Genomic DNA, 19,390 nt, shown 5'->3' with positions numbered 1-19,390 from the left:
TCAGTTAGTTTAACTCAGTAAAGAGAAAAAAAAAGAAATTATTTACAGTTCAGTAAATTGCACTCTTATCTCTTGTGTTTTCTTGTTACATTACTGCCAGAATCATAGCTGTTTTAATTTGTAATTCACTTCCCATTTCTTTTTAACAAGTTCATTTTTATTATCAAAAATGAGCACGCAGATCTTCTTGCAGTGACCCTTATGTCCACCATGAGCAAGCACAATAAAATGTTAGCAGGTTTAGTTCCTTCAACAGATACACAAACAATATTCTACTGAAGGTGATATCTAAAAGGTGAGAGATGTGGGGGGATTGTAGGAAACACTATTAGTCTGCTCCATGGAGGTAAATGACCATGCATTCCCTGAATCCCATGAATTCCCTGAATCTCATGCTATCTAGTGATGTCAGCAATGAACTGGTCATGCACACACCACAACAGTGGTGTCCTGACTTCTTAATGTCAATCTTCAGGATTTCTTCTCAGGACTTCTTCAGAAGTCCTGACTTCTTCATGTCAATCAAAGACACCAAATTGCTTGTCCCATGGATGCACCAACTGACTTCCTCCCCATTGTTCTTTGGATTCTGTCCTATTCCATGTGTGTGCATTTTTTGATCTAAACATTCTTCATGGTTGTTGACTTACCTTGCCAGCTTCACTTTCTTTAAGAACCATGTAGGGTTCTGCACAGTCTCCAATTTCTCCTTGCTGAAGTACTTTTTCTATCTACAAAAAGCAATAAAATAAGACACTCAGAAAGGAAAAATGTCACCATAATTAACACATTGCTTCTCTAACAATACAAAAGAACCAGCCTAAATTTACAATACATAACTCTTAAAGCAGTCTTTATGGACTAATGTACAATGAAACTTCTCCCAGTTTTCCATCTGTTTAGCTATAAAGCAGAAAACCTGTATGTGACTACACTGTCCATCAAGTATGACTGAGTTTTCACTGAAATCAAGAAAATTAACACATTCCAAATGAAACAGTTCAGGCTAACTTAGTTTCAGAATTAAATATACAAAACAATGCAAAGTGTTCTAAACCAAAGGCCCTTCTTCCTCTCATCCCCCAATATTATTCAAAAATTAAAAATGACTTATTTCACTTTACTTTTAATTTTCTTAACAAAGAGAGAGGAAACTCTACCTACTAGAACTAGAACACAGAGTATTGATATAACTTCTTAGCTTGGGAGTGAGATATACCTACATTTGTATGATTAAAAATTATCGGAATACCTCCTCTCGGCTATGGGAAACTTATGTTTGTTAACTATTTGTCAACTCCACAAACTCAGACAATAGGCACAGCTGGGAACGGGAAGCATGTTGTTGAGGTAGCACTGTAACATACCTTTATTACTAGGTATATATCCGATGAGGGATAAGTGACAGAAAATACTGCTGATCTTGCCTGAGTAGACAGGTCAATGGAGGGTGTATGAGAACGCAAGAATCCTCTTAATGAATCAGGGTTCAGGTCGCAATGAAAATTTTCAGAGATCTTGAAAAGAAAAAGACTTATAATGTATTGCAAAGTAAAAATGCATTGAATTTTGTTTTAATAAGTCAAAAGAAGTAACTTGAACTACAGAATAAACAATTGCAAATATGATAGTTTGAATAAAAAGAAACCTGGATCAGGCTGCACATGTGCAAAAGTTGTGTACTTTTTGTAAGCTATTCTAAATAGCTTTTAGAGTTAAAAGATATAAATAAGAGATAAAATCCAAGCCAACTGAAAAAAAAGAAACAAGACAAGATAAACGTCCTAGAATTTTCAAACAATAATGAAATTAATCTGAAAAAAGTAAATGAATGAACAATTATTATTCCATTCCTTTTTTAAGCTGTAGTGCACACTTACCTTTTTTCTTTCTTTTATATCATAGAGAGCTATGCATGCAAACAAAGGTTCAATCTCTATATCAAATCTGTTAAGGAAAGACACACAGTACACTCATTAGAATTTTACTGCTAAGACTCTGCATAACAAAAAAAAATAAAAAATTGGGCATACATTTTCACTGGTACTTCCATTAGGAAGTGAGGAAAAATATTTAGTTCCAGATTGTGGCTCTCCCAAAATTTGGAGGATTTTTTTTTAATAGTGCCTTTCATTAGATGATTTCAAGAGGAAAAAAAAAAAAAAAGAGTAAATTGCTGTCAAAGTATTTTCTAAATTGGTCCGAAAGCTGGTCTCAGATATCAGTTAAAATGATCATACCATTCTTGATTTTTTTTCTATTTATCAAGTCCACTAGCATGCACAGAGACCAATCTAGTTTTACTCATAATATATAACTGGCATCATCTCCAAATCCTTTTGACCATGACAATATAAAGACTTCTGTAAATATGGATAGAAACAGTTTTCTGCCAAAATTACACATGGCAAGAACAAGCAAGCATGTAAATGCTTGTTGAACAGGAAACATGCAGTGTAACAGGTCTGTAGCAATACAATCATATAAATTAAGAAACTGTAAATGAGAGCTGTAACTGAGGCCTTCCAGAGCTGGAGTATGTAAGGATACTTACTTCAGAGACTGCAGCTTTACCAAAATCCTGTTACCCAGGTGTTCCTTTGGGCGATCTGGCACTGGTCGTATCTCCACTGCATCTTCCTGTCATTAAACAGTTATTCTATTCATATACTGTTAAAGTAATTGTAAATTTGCATGCTTACATAACAGCTTTATATGATGTAACTTGGCTGCTGCTGCTACCAAACAACGTTCCCTCACTCATCAACCATTTCACCTCTTCAGCCAGAAAGAAAATTGATATATATTCCCAAATATCTACACTACTGACTGTCATCTGGTGTGTTTCCCAGGCATGTGTTGCTTGTACTGACACAAATATTTTAACAGAATGTGGCCACACTGTTGACCCACACTAAATGAGGGTAGCAAGGCCTTAGGCAACACCATGAGTCTGGTACAACCTCTTGAATGCACATACAGAATAGCTTGTGGAGCCCATGGTGGTGTCCCTTCACTGTGTTATTACCCAAGCTAGACACGCAGAAGCAGAAGAGGCAGAGATCCAGGCCAGGAGCCCCATGTTTGAATGTGGAGCAGGCATCCATCAACATGCCGAGAATGCCCCACCCCAGCAAAGCACAGCTTGTGCACGGGAAGTCCTCCGAGCTCACCTCATCCACGGATGGGTAGAGGGCGAGGAGCTCAGCATGCCTGTTGGTTCGCCGGGCTTCCTCATTCTGCCTCTCAAACTCCTCGGCGCTGACATGCCGCAGCAGGTTCTCTAGGCGGGGATCGGGCTGCAGGCTGCGCAGGTCGAAGTCACAGGAGGCCGGGGCAGTTCTGGAGGTGTCCTCGTGGAGCGTGGGCACATGTCTGGGCCCCGTCTATTGGAAAATGAAGGCACAGTAAAACCTCTTACAGCCCACTGTGGCTTGGACATCATGAGGTTTCTCTTGCCTATCTTTCAGAGGCTGCCTTAATTTCACATCTGCCAGGAGGCCCAACAAGTGGTAGATGATGGCAAGTACTGTCCTCCACTTTGTGCCTCTCCGCGTGCAGGGGAACAAAGAAAAGGGGTGTTCACCTCCCATTTTCAAGGTGGACATTGCTGAAGTCAAAGCAGAGCAAGTTGAGGCGGTGAGCCATTGTAATTCTTCAGGTCTCCAAGCCTGACTATATCCATGTTGAGAATAAACAGGCCGGGGGACCTCCAACAGCACATAGCCTATTTTGTTGCTCACACTTCCCTGATCAGGGGGTGGCAGGGGGAGTTACACAGCCACACCAGCCTGTGCACTGATACCTCCATGCTCAACAAGCAATGGTTACAGAAACTCCTCATAAAGACAAGCCAACTGCTACAGAGATCCCAGCATGCTGCACCTTGGCTTCTTCTGAGGGAAGCTACTATATTTGATAACTTTTTCTAGAGAATATAAAAGATACCTGAAAGCTTGCTTCACCAGAGTCCAAAGTTTCTGATTCAAATGTTTGCTTCTGAAGACGCTTGTGAAAATCTTTTCGGGATCCCTTATTTTTCAGATTACAAGTATCTGAATTCCCTTGGTTCCTTTCAGAGAGAAACCCAATTAAGTCAGGATGGATCAAAAAAGGAATTAAGGGAAAACAAAACAGAAAAATAAAAACTAAAAATTAAGTAATTAAGCAAATTAAGTATATAAAACTATTTATTCTTTTCGAACAATCTGCTAAATTCTGTGGTAGCCTCTTTGGAATTAGTCTCCTTAGTTACAGTATCCTGCTCTGTTCATTTTCCTTTCCATAGTACTTACAAAGGAACATCTAAATATCTCAGTACTTTCATAAAGATGTCACAATACGTAATTATTGATCAGGGAGACACCTTTTTATTATATTTTGAGACTAACTGAATTATATCATCTGATGTGTATTAATTTTAATTGTTTTTGAATTTTAATCATTTACCAGTTCAGTGCAAATGAAAACTGAAGTCATAAAAGAGACAACCCCATCTGTCCTTGGTTATGACCTTGTTTTGGAACTGCATTAATCATCCAGAATGAAAGACAGGAATTTAACACAAGTTTGTTTTGAGACACCTTAGCATCCATAAGAGGTTTTGTTGATTTATTTTTAACTACCTCTAGTGTCATTCCAATGATGAATGCAGAGATTTGCTTACCTGAGATCACACTTTCCCTCTGAGGCACAAGCTACACTAAAGATGCCCGTCCTATAAAGCATTCCTGGAAATTTATTTTACTTCTTTTTAAAAGGATGGTAGCAATTAAAACTCACCAGGAGGCAAACTCTGTTTTTAACAGACATGTCACATTAATGGCTGAATTCTAAAAGCAGGACAAGGAAAAGAAATAAAGGACAACTGAAGGGAGAAACCAACATGCACAGGAACTCATCTCACCTTGGCCTATACCAAAATCATTGTGGTGCTTTCAGACTGATAGCCAAATAAACTCCACCACACTGCTCTTTCAATTGCCCCTCCTCAAAGGAAGGAGTGCAGAAAATATGATGAGGAAAACAAAAACAAAAACAACCCAAATCCTCACTAGCTGAGATAAAGATAATTAAATTAAATGATATTTAGTCACGTCCTGGGAAGCAGGGCCTCAATACATGCAGCAGTTGTTTGGGAGGACAGACATAACGACAGCCCCCCCCTCTTCTTCCCTTTCCCACCTTTTATTGCTGAGTGTGACTCCACAAGATAAGGAATATCCCTTTGGTTGGTTTAGGTCAGCTGCCCTGGTGATGTCCCCTTCTCACCCCTTGCCCACTCCCTGCTAGCTCTGGGGGGTTTGGAGGGAGTCTGGGTGCTGTGCCAGCACTGCTCAGCAGTAGGCGCAACACTGGTGTGATACCAGTGCTGTTCTAGCTACAGGCGCACAGCACAGCACTGTATGGGCTGCTGCAGGGAAAGTTAAGGCAGTACAGACATAGTACAACCACAAAGACCCCTCAGCTGCACCTAGCCCCTATTGCACATGTCCCCCTGCTCAGAGGCACCAGGACTATGAGACCTCCTCAGTCTTTGCTCCTTGTGCCACCCACCAAACTTTTTTCAGTCTGCTGCCTTTAACTTTCCCATCCAGGAATGGATGAAAGCCACACACACATTTCTATCATCCACAGCTCTCCAGACCATAAGTTCAGCTCCCTGTCCTACAAATCTTTATCTCTCAAGTTGACAACCACATCCTTTTCAGACTTTCTCAATACAGTGGAAAACTTCCTATGAGTACTTTCTCCTCCCTTAACTTCTTTGCCTCCTCCTCATACCTGTTTTCAGAATAGTGCCCCACCATACCATGAGACTCCCAATAGCAGCCACTGGTTTTCCCAACAGTGGAGCATCTTTTATGCTATCTTGTTCTTTGCAATTTTAATTGCTTACTTTGTTAGCCCTCAAAGGTCAGCTCTTTGGGAGGGCTCAGACTTAATAAAGCGTCTGAATTCAAATTTGCCTCACCTGAAACAGTGAGACAATAAAACACCCCAAAAGTCTTTTCATGCATGTGTATTTCTCTGGCTCCATTCACATTTTTGCATGCACACATAAGAGCAAAAATAGCCATGTGCTATTTATTGTTTGCTGCATGTACTTGACTGCTCAGTTCCTATTTGTGTGCAGAGACAATGCTGCCTCTTTACAGTGCACTCAGAGCTGTGCTGTGTGAAAGCACGAGCACTGTGCTCTGCACAGTGTACGTAGTGAGCCTGCAAAACCCGCCAGCTTCTTTCTGGTGACTCATTGTGGATCACTTCTGAGAACTGAACCAATTTCATAAGCACCCCTGGAGGAAGTCTCCTCACAGCTCTCGGAAGCTGCTTCCTCCCCGCACAGGTGGCAAAACTGAACCATGCAAATCCTTTATGGCCAGCGGGAGATGATCCACAATGCATGGTTGCTGACATACCCCCACATCAGTAAAACCAGTAGCTGGGTGACTGGGCACAGCATAATGACAGCAAATATGCTGGCCTGCCCAGTGCCACATTGCTCCTCAGGAAGAGGGCATGAGCACATGAGGAGGTGAACAGGAAGTGCTGCAGAAAACTGGAGCCCCAGAAAGGTCTTTCTGAGGAACTGAACAGAAGGGACTGCTGGGGAAGGCAGAGAGCTCCACTAACACACTGCATCCGCAAGAATCTGGGGATGGGCTCTCCTGCACAGCAAGCATGTGCTGAAAGTTTCCTTCACATGTAATATGTGAAATTGAATGAAATGAAATAAAAATGGATAAGAGAAGAAAAAAAAGGAGAGGAGGACAGGACAGGACGGGACAGGGACAAGGATGGGACAGGACATAAAATAAAATAAAATTAAAATAAAATAAAATAAAATAAAATAAAATAAAGTGTAATGCATAGATCCAGTTCTCTGTGTTGAATTACACTGACCCCAAATGCAGAAGTCCTTCACCGGATTCTATGTAAAATAGTTTTCTTGGATGTATCACTAATAATCCAATGAATACTGCCAATCTCTGCCAGGAAAGCCCATAATACTGTCTTTTTTTTTTTTTTTTTTTTTTTTTTTTTTTTGGTACTAGGACTACAGTTCCTTTTCACACACCATTAGAAATCAAATCATGTAGAATTTTCAGGGCATGTAGAGGAAAGAGATGGTCCACACATATTTATCCCTGTTCTCATTCCTTTTAGTGTTATGAAATAGCAAGTTAGCATAAATCAAAATTAGTGCAGCCTGGTTATTTTAGTAACAAATGTAATAAAAAAGGGAAATGCACTTTCCCTGCACTGTCAATTGTACAGTGTATAGTTTTGACCTTTCATAAAATGATAGCATTTTCAGTGCAGGGGCATGTTCTGGTAGCATCTGAAAATTTAGCCATGAGCAGAAATCTGTCTTGTTTCTGCTTATGGTGATTCTTTAAATCTCCTGTTTTCTGACAAGAAATTCAGAAAGTTTTGACAGCTGTGGATCTTCAGGAAATCTACAGCATTTGCAAAACATAATCACAAAAACTATATATAGAATCATAGAATACCCTGATTTGGAAGGGACCCACAAGAATCATTAGGTCCAACTCCTGGCTCCACACAGGACCACCCAACAATCTGACCACATGTCTGAGAGCATTATCCAAATGCTTCTTGAACTCCAGCAGGCCCGGTGCCATGACCACTGCCCTGGGGAGCCTGTCCCAGTGCCCGACCACTCTCTGGGTGCAGAACCTTTCCCTAACACCCAGCCTCACCCTCCCCTGTCCCAGCTCCATGCCGTTCCCTCGGGTCCTGTCGCTGTCCCCAGAGAGCAGAGCTCAGCACCTGCCCCTCCGCTCCCCTCGTGAGGGAGCTGCAGGCCGCCATGAGGCCTCCCCTCAGCCTGCTCTGCTCTGGGCTGAGCAAACCCGAGGATCTCAGCTGCTCCTCATACATCTTGTCCTCTAGTCCCTCCACTATCTTCATAGTGCTCCATTGGATGCCCACTAATAGTTTTATGTCCTTTTTGTATTGTGGTGCCCCAAACTGTACAAAGTAAATAGTGTACAATAGTAATCAAAGAGCCTGAAAGGACTGAAGACTAGACAGCTAACAGCTGTATATTAAAAGCCTGGTATGAATGGGTAGAGTGAAAACTGACAAAACTCAAACTGCAATAGTCCTTACATAAATGCACAAAACTTAAAAAGAAAAAAAAAAGAAAGAAAAGAAAAAAGATTTTTCAAGCATCAGATAAAAGGAGAAAAAGAAGGGATGAGAGGTCACGATGAAAGATCAACTACTCACCACATAAACACTGAGTAGACACCAAAGCTATTACAGTAGGAGAAGAGATTAAAAAAGCTTGGCTTTAGCCCATCAGTTTAAAAGCTGGGGTAGGATATGATTGCTGTCCCTCAGTGTGCAAAGAGGCTAAAGAGTAAGGAGAGAAGAAACAGCATTGGCCTAAGAAGAAGTGGCACACATGGCTATGAAAATGTTTAGGCTGGGACCTGGAAAATGGCTGCAACTTTTAGATGAGTAAAGTTTTAGGACAACCGTGGTAACAGCCACTACTACTTACTACTAAGATACTGCTTTAAAATGGAGGTGAATCAGATTGGAAAGGTATTAGGTATCCTCAAAGCAAGGGATTGACCTGACACCCACTTGGACCACATGGCTGAGGAATAAAATTGGAATATATTTGAATTGGTCCATTTGTAATTTGTTCACGAATTTATGACATAGAAATTTTAACCACCAGGCATTCAAGAACTAAGCTTTGTTTCTCTGAAGATAATATTCCACCAAGTATGTTATACTTGCCAATTAATTGACTCCTGAGAATGCAAGGAAGCACAATGAATGTATCCTGAATTAATCCTGATTTAGATAAATCATCATTACAGACACTTGATGTGAATTACTTCCTGATTAATTCCTAGAGAACCTGAATATAAGAAATAGGTACAAAATTATTTAGCCCATTGGCTCAAACAAAACAGTAGAGCAAAACTACTGAGAAGTCAGTTCTGGTCTTCAGTCACTGATTCAAATTATTTTTTAAAATTACTAATAACATGCATCTTCTCTCTGTCAAATAGGATGCAAAATGTTTTCTACTTCATTTACTTGTAGGTAGCTTACTTTCTATTCACAATCAGCCAGTCCCGGATATACGTCTGAACACAATCTCTGACATGTGAATCCAGTTCAACCCTGTGGAAAAAGCAACACATGGTAAATATTTTAGTAACTAGGTCATGCCTTAAGGACAGAGAAATTTATCTAAACATGCTGTTCGGATAAAGGCCTCACTATTAGTTCTCTCCTGTATGTTTATTTATTGCTAAGCTATTGTTTGAGGTTTAAGGAATATGTGTACTGTATGAGTACCCTTACGCAGGTTTTCGTTGCTGTGTTTATAAATTAACAAACATACATTTAACAGAGATAACCACTTGCCACGAATATAAGACTGGTGTTGCTATAAAGTACTGCAAAATAAAATGAAGTGTACCAGGTATCCATCTTTGTGTTTTTCCAATAGAGATACTTTTCCAGAGGCCTCAGCTCCTGTACTCTTGCAAATACATAGTCTCTTTGTAAGACTTTGGTATAACTTTCTTTCTCATAGAAATGGAGAAAATTCCAGAAATGGACCCTAAGCATTTAATCAGACAGCTCAAAAAAACTGTGAGATATGATAATACTTTACAATTTTATGATTCTGAAATGTCTCATCTAACGTAGAAAGTTGTCAGTACTGCCTGAGAGGCTGGATACTGATTGACACTGAAACATTATACGCTATAGTCAATGTTAGTGATGATGAACGTGCTATCATGATGTTGTAGCACAATTACCCTACCCCTATTCTGAAGAAAGTTAGTGACCTGTACCAAAATTGATTGTTAGCACTTTCCACCCAGTGCTCAAATAGATATGCAGCCCAGGCTGGGTAACATCTGATCAGGGTTGAGACCACCTCATGCCACGAGTGGGCTGAGGCAGCACGTGGTGACTTCCTGCATCAGAAGGACATGCTTTTGTCAGCAGCCAGCACATTAACCTCATCTGGTTGGTGGTGTCTGCTTCCTGCTTTCGGCACAGGAAGATACCAAAAGCTGCATTGCCTGCACGCAGATTTCCAGTGTATGCCCTTCCCAAGCGCTCAGCTCCCTAACATGCCATGCATCCTTGACCAGGATTTTCCATCTAGTGTTAATATCCATAGTGGCAGTGTAAATGGCTAAGCAGAGAGCTGTTGTATAAAAACGTCTGCTGGATACAAATTTGTTGCTACTGTCTCCCCAAGCTATGCCACAGATGCCTTTAAGTATCTTTTAATACCACTGTGGTGGAAAAAGATAACTGCTGTTTTAAATAACAGTTATATTGGGAGACGGTGCTGGAAATGTGTGTATGGGAATCATTTTGTCTTTTAAAATCAAGTTGAATAACAACTTGAGTTGTTAATAACAATAAACTTAATTTCACTTACTCACTTGTTGTGAATAACAATATACTTAAGTTGGATTTTTTTTTTACTATTTTAATCCTGTCTTCCTGTATTATTAGTAGTGTATTTTTATACTGAATGTGAACTTCAAGCATCAAAATATTGTCTTTTGATATCTGTTCTCTTTCCCCAGCTACAAGAAAACAAGTTCATAAGAAAGACTAGAACATTTTCTGAGTGACTTCATGTGCAACTTTAAGTCAAAATCACATTTTGTGCAAATTTTACAAAATCTCATAGGATCTGTATGATTCAAAGAGCTCTCAGGATCTGCATGATTAGTGTGACACCTTCTCTACCACCTTTGCTCTTCTGAACTTCCTGAGAGTTACATTAGGCCAGGAAGGAATATGCAGGCTGAGAACCCACCTAGGGGGACTCAGCTAGTCCACAGACAGTGAAAATCACCTGAATTGTGATTCCCACTGAGCCTCATCACATTTGGTGTGCTGAGCAGAAAGCAATGAAGGCATTCGGTTGTTGTATAGGGCTCTAACTCATACAGCTAGCTGGTATAAATTAGGACAGGCTGTTACATCTCATGCAAGAGCAGAGGGGGATGCAGGTCTGCCCTGAGCCAGGACACCATAAGCTAAGCCTGTTCATGCCTTCAGCACTCAGGTTCAGTACAGCAGAGAACATAGACCATGTTCATATGGTTATATTGTGAATACACTGGAAGGAGCCAAGCTGCATCCCAAACACTCCTACACAGTTAGCTATCTTTGCAAACACAACAGTTTGGGGCTAAACTGGTGCTGACTTCAGGTTTATCTGGCTCTTGCTGCTTGCAAACCTTGCTACACCTTTGTGGTTCTACTCAAGAGTAACATTTACGGCCAAACAATCCTTGGAGAGTATTTTGCATACAGTGCATAGGACTCTCCTAACCACACTAGAAAATTCTCCAAGGCAGTGCTTTTTCTCATTCTGAAAAATTCTTTTGCTCACATCTTCCTTGTTTATCAAACCACCGTAAGTATTTCCAGGATAGATAAGTACTAGTATCAACTCACGCTAACTATTATAATTTAAAAACCATTGAAAATAGTGGAAAGCTTCCTAATTATTTCAATAATATATACCTGGGCCCAGAATTGACTTCTACACTAGAAATTGACATTTTTTTTCTTCCCCCAAACCTTCTGAATATTAAGCAAAGAAGATACTGAGAAAAAGATGCTTAGCGATCTAGTCAATGCCATGTAACACGTAGCTGGTGGGAAAGAAAAAAAGGAAAAAAAGCTTGGTCCTACGGTTACTACATGATCAAAATCAACCTCCACCTCCAAGAGTCACAGCAAGACAAGAGTCACAAATAGAATTGTTTTTCATACTACCCTCCTGTCCTTCTTCCCTCTTTGTCCTGGTCTACCCCTACCTCCCATCCGCAGCTACCAGCCAGAGCAGGAAGTTGTCTAAGTTCTTGCATAACTTTAACTGTGCCAACAGGCCTAACAGAATCAATGACAAAGTTCAGATGTTTAAAGCTAAGCAAGTACATGATGGCTGGATGGATAGCAGAGTGAGGTGTCTGGACCAATATCTTTATGCTCAAAACTATTTTTAAACATGCAGCATTTCAGAGAGAGAAAAAGTCTCCTTACCCATCTTCTGGCATAGAAGGTTGTAAAGTCCTGCACTCTTTGGGTGTAAAGACAACATCCAAGTCATCTTCAGGAAAATCACCAAGTTCATGTGCCAGTTCTGAGTCCAAGTTGTTCAGCTGCATCATTAGGAAGCCTTCAAAATCTAGTGGGTCTACTGCGTCATAAAAGGAAGGCTAAAGAAAGAAAGAAATAACTTTGTTTTAGTAACAGAGGTATTTATAATAGTGTAACTTAGGCTTCCTTATTTAATTCTTGTCATTGTCCCATTTTTATTAAAAATAAGGAAGAGCTATCTAGCCTAATGTAGTGTGCCATTGCATTGAATGCAAGGAAAAGTTGCTAACAAAACATGTAGCTATAAAAGAAATGATGAAACAAAGAAAGAAAAGTTTTAATGTAAAACAAAAACAAAAACAAAAAAAAAAAAGAAATTTGCACCTATTTTCCTTTTTAAGCTTTCACAGATGCTGGTAGGAGTAGTGCTGTCTGAAGTACATTCTGGATTCCCTCAGATGTACTCTGCTGGATCCTTGTGAAGCACACCCAGTCCCTCCTGTCCAGTCTATGGTGTTCATCAGAGTGATAGAAAAAGCATCAGAAAGTAGGAAACAAGGGCAAGGCAACCAACATGACAGTGGCCAGCTGGCAGGGAGCTGCCAATGGGCTCTGAACCATGTGTGAGAAAGGCACTAACAATAACAAGGCTAAGGCAGTAAGTCTGGTAGGTTACACTGAGCTAAGTGCCAGCACCATGGCTGCCATCATGAAGATGCCTCTCAGTTGGGGTGTTGTGCCTGAAGGGTACTGGCTATTAGAAATGCTACGTGCTTACAGCTCCAAAATTGAGGGCAAGATTTATCCAAAATAGGAAGAAATTATTTTCCATCTCTGAATGTTGTTGGTTTTAAATTGTTTGGGATTTTAGTTTTACCTGAGTTTTAATTTTATTGGATTTTTCAACAGTTAGTACAATAACTATACAACATATTACATGGAACTACTAAAGTAATTATTACAAAACCTTAGGTAACCACCATTTCTATGGCATGTGGGATTGCACCTTGACAGAGAACAGAAGTATTTGATTTTATTTTATCAGCCATTCTTACACAGAACATTCAATCCACAACAAAGTTCAAAAAGTGCAAGCTCTGCCACTCGTACATGCTGTGAAACTGTCTGGCTCTTTTTATTTGGTTAGTCTCAAAAACAGAAGCAGTAAATGTAAATATCTAAAATTGTTACACATAAATGTAACTTCATATATAACTTTTAATATATCTTTCAATTTGTAGATAAAAATGACATTTATTTTCACTTTCTGTATGGTCAATAAAAATAGATTGTATATGTGTAGAAAATAAAATATCTGTCTAGTTGTGTGCAGAGACCAGCATCTCATATTGTTGACTGTCTTGACAAGTAACTAAGAGTTCTAAAAAGTACAGATTTAGAAAACTCTGGTTTATGTTTTGTGAGTTCCAGAAAGGCCATGGAAACCTAAGTGCAGTAATATCAATGAAATATAGTTAGAGCATTAAAACAATAGCATTGAAATACCTTATTTATTAGGAGGAAGAATTTTAGCCAAAAAAATAGATATCAAATCATCCTTGACTGTGAAGAACAAGGACTGTATAGCACCAGCTAGCCCAAACACATTTCATACAACTGCCTTCTGAAGCTTCCAACAATAGTGGGTCTGAAACTTGATAAGATAATCTATCTCTACGGTTCTGTTGATGGGGTGTGGGGAAAATAAGGCACCTGATGTCCCTGATAACAATACTGCCGTTATACGCAATGTTACTGTGACAATTGTCTCATCCAGGGTATAATCTGGAGCTATTCTCTTTACATTTCTGTCTTCTTCTCCACAAATAAAATCTGCAGGTCAAAACCATGAAGTTTTCACTCATTATTACTGAGACCTACTCATGGAAGACTCTCATGGGAGTTGGCTGGATTTTCACCGGAGTATGAATTTACTTCTGTAAGTGACAGTGTTGTACCCAGGAATTTTATCTCAACAGGACAATGAAGAATTCTGCAACTTATGAAAAGTACAAAGGTGCACAGCAGTAACAAAGGTCTGGGTAGCTCTGAACTAAAATGGCTCACGCGTACCATGCCACATCACATCAGTCACTGTAGATAAGGAGATGAGTTAAAAATGGTTAGTGGTGTAACTACAAGTATTGGAGGCTTATTAGTGTTCTGGAAACTTAAGTGAGGAAGTTAGTCAGCTAATGAAAATCCAAAAACATCACAGAAAGTGAAGCATATTTTGGAGAAATACTGTAAAAACATCTAGGAGATGCAAAGCATTTCAAACATTTGTAAAAAATAGCAAATGATGCTGTAGAGACCATTGAGCACACCCCCCAAAAACCCACATATTCCTCTTTTGTAGGGAAACTATAGTGGTCTCTACATGAGTGAAGTGTCAGAACTTGCCCATGTGCCTGTACATTTAAATGATCTATTGAATTCTCTGAAATCAGTTTTGGAAAAATTTTTCTCATTCTTTGCCCTTCTTACCCAAAAGGAAAACCTAACACTGACTGAGCATACTGGGTCAACAGTTATGAGTAAATAGGAATCTTTATTAGCTATTGACTTTTCATTAATAGTCTTAGGACAATATCCTTGAAGCCCATTTACTGTACTGTCCTGCTAGTAGTTAAAACAGTATGTGTTTATGCGTAAATATATATTAGCAAACTGTACAAAAAATAATTTGCAAAAGATTAAAGCAAAACACAGTTTAAATTATATATATATAAACATATTATGTCCTTTCAGTTGCTGAAGATGTAATGTTTTGCATGCAAAATAATGTTGCTTATTACAATCTAATTTTCAATTAAGCATTGCATTTCCTTTCAGATACCACACTTTGTCATTCCAACAAGTCAAATACATCACAATTCATTATGTCTTGTAACTTTTTCTAGCTGAAGTGATAGTAATAATCTTTAATTAATGGAACTGTGTGCTTTTGACTATTGTGAATGAGATACAAATGGAAAAGATGGTGAAAAAGGTAACTACAGGTGGAGGGTAATGGTCTCCCTAACAGTGCAAATTATCAAAGAAAACACAGAGAGATACTATTTCAATCCAGAAACCTACACTCATATTCACACGTTACAGAAGTGTGCAAAACAATCATTCTACAAAAAAAAAAAAAAAAAAAAAAAAAAAAAAAAAAAAAAAAACAGCCACAAATCATTACTACAAACATACCTTTTTAAGGAGGATGGACTAGAGGCATGTAGATTGTGACAGCGCACAAAATGGCAGCTACGGTGCAATACCCAGGAAATGAAATGTTACCGAGTTTCTTAAGAGCAAAAGCAACTTTATGCATGCAGAAGAGAACCCAGCCTCCACTGTCGGAATAACCACAACGAATAAGTTAAAGCACACCACAGCATTTCAGATTAAGGAAGTGAGTAGAGGCGGGAGGCCCTGACACACAGGAAGTAAACGCTTACATCTAGTGTTTTTCATTTTTCACAACCACTGGTGCATAGAGACTTTTTCTGCTCCTACTTATTGAGTCTCACCAAAAAAAAAAAAAGTACCAAAGACTTTTTTTTTTTTTTTTTTTTTTTTTTTTTTATGGCATAGCATGTTTGTAGAATCCCCATCTTCCTGAAAGGCAATTAAGAAGATCTGGTATTTTTTCCCTTTGTCATAAGGGCGATGTCATATGGTCTGATTTTGGGTGAGGGGAAGAGGATTAACTGTGGAAGGCTGAATTTGGAGCCACATAACCATTGACTCAGTTAGGTCTATGCCAATCAGGGCACACTTTGGCATTTCTCACTTAGCATGCTTACTCAACATCACTGAAAGGCAGGCTGGCATGCTGTCTCTGCTGCTAGCTCTGGGAACTACGAAATAAGCCATGCTAGCTGAGCCTCCACCTTTCTGTTTTTCTTTTTTCTTGTTGATCTCCTTTTGCAAAACATCTGTGGCCACCACACAATGCATTTTCTTGGTTGTGGAGTTCAACATTTCTGGCAAGGCAAGGCAAGGCTGTTATATATTCCAACACTAACTATTTAACTTTGATTCTCAGTAGCATGTAGAACGACTGTCTATTTCAGGCTCCAAGGACCATTCCTAGTTCTTTCAAGTGTGCAATATCCTCAACTTACCAGGGAGCATTTTTAACAGCTTGAGGCAGAAGACAGGTGAAATAAAGATGGCTTAAGATACCAAACTTGTACATAGAAGACAAACCCAGAACTTACCAGATGAAGAGTAGAAAAGCCAGGTGTGCTTAAACTTCGTTGACAGAACTGCGCAAAGCCTGGTTGGAGAGTAAATTGCTTTCTTATTTCTGCAGAGGAGTACCTTTAATTAAGCAGAGAAAACCCTTATAATTACAGTTATACACATACATATGTCAAATCCTAGACCTCATCCAATCTAGCCTTGTGTCCCAGTGTTTATAAACATATTTTGATTATGTTCTAGACTCCTTTTGTTTTGTAATTCATACAAATCTCCAAAAAACATTTGCAGTCCTAAGTAATTAATATTCTGACACTCTTTCAACACATTTATATCCTTATGTATCCTTGCAACTGGGAAGGATTATGCAAGAAAGAATTACCTTGCCCTTAAGTGAAGTATGACTGCAACCTGTGGCAGTGATACCTGCAGATTTGTTTCTGTAAAAAAAAAATTAAAGAATAATAGAGCAAAGAAAGAAGAATGAACATCAGAGAGGAATATATTTTAATGAACTAGTAATTGACCAATGGGTAAAATCAAAGTAGGACTGCTCATTGAACAGTGTAAGCACAGATTTATGCTAATAGTGTAGTCTGTTCTGAACAACACAAGAGAAACCCAAGCACGAATTTAAAAAACAGTCTGAACTGTGTCAGATGAACATTTGAGGAAAAGACAACTTTAGTGCTAATTAGTTGATTTCAATGGGAACAAAAAGCCAGTACTGAGTTCTTTGGAAATCCCAGAGTGATAATACAGTTGCATGTACCCAGAGTGCAAAACAGAGCAGCTTGCTCATTCTTCAAGGAAATAAATCAATAAATATGTAATATTATTTAAGACTAATCAAACATGAAGTGATAACAAAACATTTACAATATATTTCTCCATGAATATTCAGGACAAGATTTTCAAAAGAAGAAGAGGCAATTAAGCAGATCCCAAATCTGAACAAAAGCCTTCTGGCAGCCAGCCCACCAGGACAACCAACACTGAGACAGGAAAACACAGAGGCAAGAAGACCTTCTCTTCTATATGAGACTCTCTTCCAACTCCAGCGAGCATTGGTAGGTGTCTTCAAACTACCAGATGCTACAGTCTCCTTATTTCATGTGCACCTTCTTTCCATGACTGCTTGACATATTCTGCCACACGTAGTTTCTGGCTACTGCTGTTGTTCACACGTATGACAAAAACCAAATTCTGCCGAATGCAGTTCTACTCTTGTTAAGTGACAGGCATCTAACAGAAGGTATTCAATTTTTTGGCCTTATTTCCAAAGTATAGATACATAAGATGCATAACTAAGAGTAAGTGCTTGGAGATCAAGGCCTGGCATGAATGGGACATGACTACACTCTAAAGGCAGCAGTAACTGCAGACAGAGCAAAGCTAGAGTTACAGAGAAAGAAAAGGAATCCATTTGGAAGAGAAATTCCTTGTCAATACTGATATCCTAAATCTCAGGAAGGACAAAATTTTTTTTTTTTTTTAAAGCTGATTCAATAATTATACAAGAAAGAAGCCATGGAGGGAGAGTAAGGAAGTCTGCAGATTTCCTCATTATTATTGCCCTATTTTGAAAAGCAAACCTGTTTGTATATCAAGGTTTCTTTTTTTTTTTTTTTTTCATCTTCCCACTACAGACAATCTCTAATCATGAATGTGTGTAACAAAGCATAAAATAAACCTCAGATTATTAAAAATTATGATTTTCCTTTGAACAGAGTAAGTCAGTTTCTATCCCGTGCGGAAATACCTGTTACTGATGTAAATAAAAGTCTAGGAGCAGATGTATTCATAAACCTGTGTTACAGTGTATTGCAGAAGCTGCTGCTAGGGGAAGAAAAAAAAAAAAAAAAGGTAAAAATTACACCAGATATGGGGTCATTTTTGAAAAGGAAATGGTATGAACTTTCATCCACAAAAGAGGAAGCATGCATGTGGACATGGGGGCTAATTTGCTGTCTGGTAAAAGCCTGTGCAAACCCAGCTAACTGAAAGGAAACAAGTTTCTCAAAATTAGTTCCAGAGGCTCCCCAGTACGCAAAAGAAAGAATTTGCAAAATAAATTGCTTCAACTGAAGAATAAGCCCATAATCTATAAAGGTGAATTTCAAAAGGTTTAAGAGTAGTTTAATTGATTGATTTCACATTTTTCTTATCTCTGAAGGAAGAATGAGAGAAGAAATAGAGTTATAGTTACAGAAGACAGCATGTTGGTTTGAACTGACTCAGAAATGGTTGGCAGGATCTAATGGGAATAAGTAGAGGAAAGACACAGCTGCTAAGAGCCATCAAACCCAAAGTACAAGTCAGCTACCCAACATGGAGAAAAGGTGGGTGCTACAGTCAGAGATTGTCATGGAGAGTTTTGAAAACCTGAGTACCAAGCTGGGAACAGATGGCCATTCCAGAGGCCCTTCATGATTATTTGAGTTCTCCGTTTTTGGGAGGACTCAAACAATCACGGATCAGTCAGCTTGTCTCTGACACTCAAAAAGATAGCAAAGCAAATTATTGGGCAATCAACTGATGACCAGCTGGAACTGGTCCAGGTCCCAAACTGTAACCTCCAATTGAAGCACAGGCCATGAAATCAATTTTAATCATTAATCACCAAAACAATGCCTGTTTATTATTAGCCTGATGATGAATTGCACAGTGAGCAACTAAAAGTTGTTTAGTACCCCAAGGTCTGAAAAGTTTGTGACTTATTGGTATAGAAAAGAAAAATTAGATAATGATGATTATGGATTTATCAAATGGCAGTCACGTAAAGATTTATAATACTTTTCTCTGAGAGTTAACTGGTTTCAGTAGGGCTCTTGTTAGTATCCCTCATGGCATTCCCTTAAGCAAATTAAAAAGATAATGTCTAGATGGAATCAACACAACTGTTTCCAAACTTGGTTAAAAACAAACAAACAAAAACAACCAAACAAAAAATACCCCCACACTTATTCAAGGTGTAGTCATCAAAAGTTTAGAAGAAGATTGTGAACAGATTTCAAACAATGTACTGTAAGTGAGTAAAGTAATTTGTCTTCAG

General features: G+C 38.9%; 1 protein-coding gene across 3 annotated transcripts in view; it reads right to left on the bottom strand.

The window, feature by feature from the left end:
* The window catches only part of DOCK8 (dedicator of cytokinesis 8), a 96,051-nt gene that overhangs the window by 62,387 nt on the left and 14,274 nt on the right, over positions 1 to 19,390 (bottom strand). For 2 of the 3 annotated variants that reach the window (XM_040539911.1, XM_040539912.1), the window contains exons 2-10: positions 16,353 to 16,455; positions 12,085 to 12,260; positions 9,103 to 9,174; positions 3,949 to 4,072; positions 3,174 to 3,386; positions 2,555 to 2,640; positions 1,881 to 1,947; positions 1,368 to 1,517; positions 651 to 731 (exon numbers count right to left, since the gene is read on the bottom strand). In XM_040539911.1, coding sequence (XP_040395845.1) covers positions 651 to 731; positions 1,368 to 1,517; positions 1,881 to 1,947; positions 2,555 to 2,640; positions 3,174 to 3,386; positions 3,949 to 4,072; positions 9,103 to 9,174; positions 12,085 to 12,260; positions 16,353 to 16,455 — 1,072 coding nt within the window. Of the gene's footprint in view, positions 1 to 650; positions 732 to 1,367; positions 1,518 to 1,880; positions 1,948 to 2,554; positions 2,641 to 3,173; positions 3,387 to 3,948; positions 4,073 to 9,102; positions 9,175 to 12,084; positions 12,261 to 15,336; positions 15,496 to 16,352; positions 16,456 to 19,390 lie in introns of those variants that run through there. The other variant, XM_040539913.1, reaches the window with a different exon arrangement.

This window comes from Cygnus olor, chromosome Z, assembly GCF_009769625.2.
Source record: "Cygnus olor isolate bCygOlo1 chromosome Z, bCygOlo1.pri.v2, whole genome shotgun sequence".
Lineage (NCBI taxonomy): Eukaryota > Metazoa > Chordata > Aves > Anseriformes > Anatidae > Cygnus > Cygnus olor.
The sequence above is the reverse complement of the archived record's forward strand: the minus strand, read 5'-3'. Positions and strand labels throughout refer to the sequence as shown.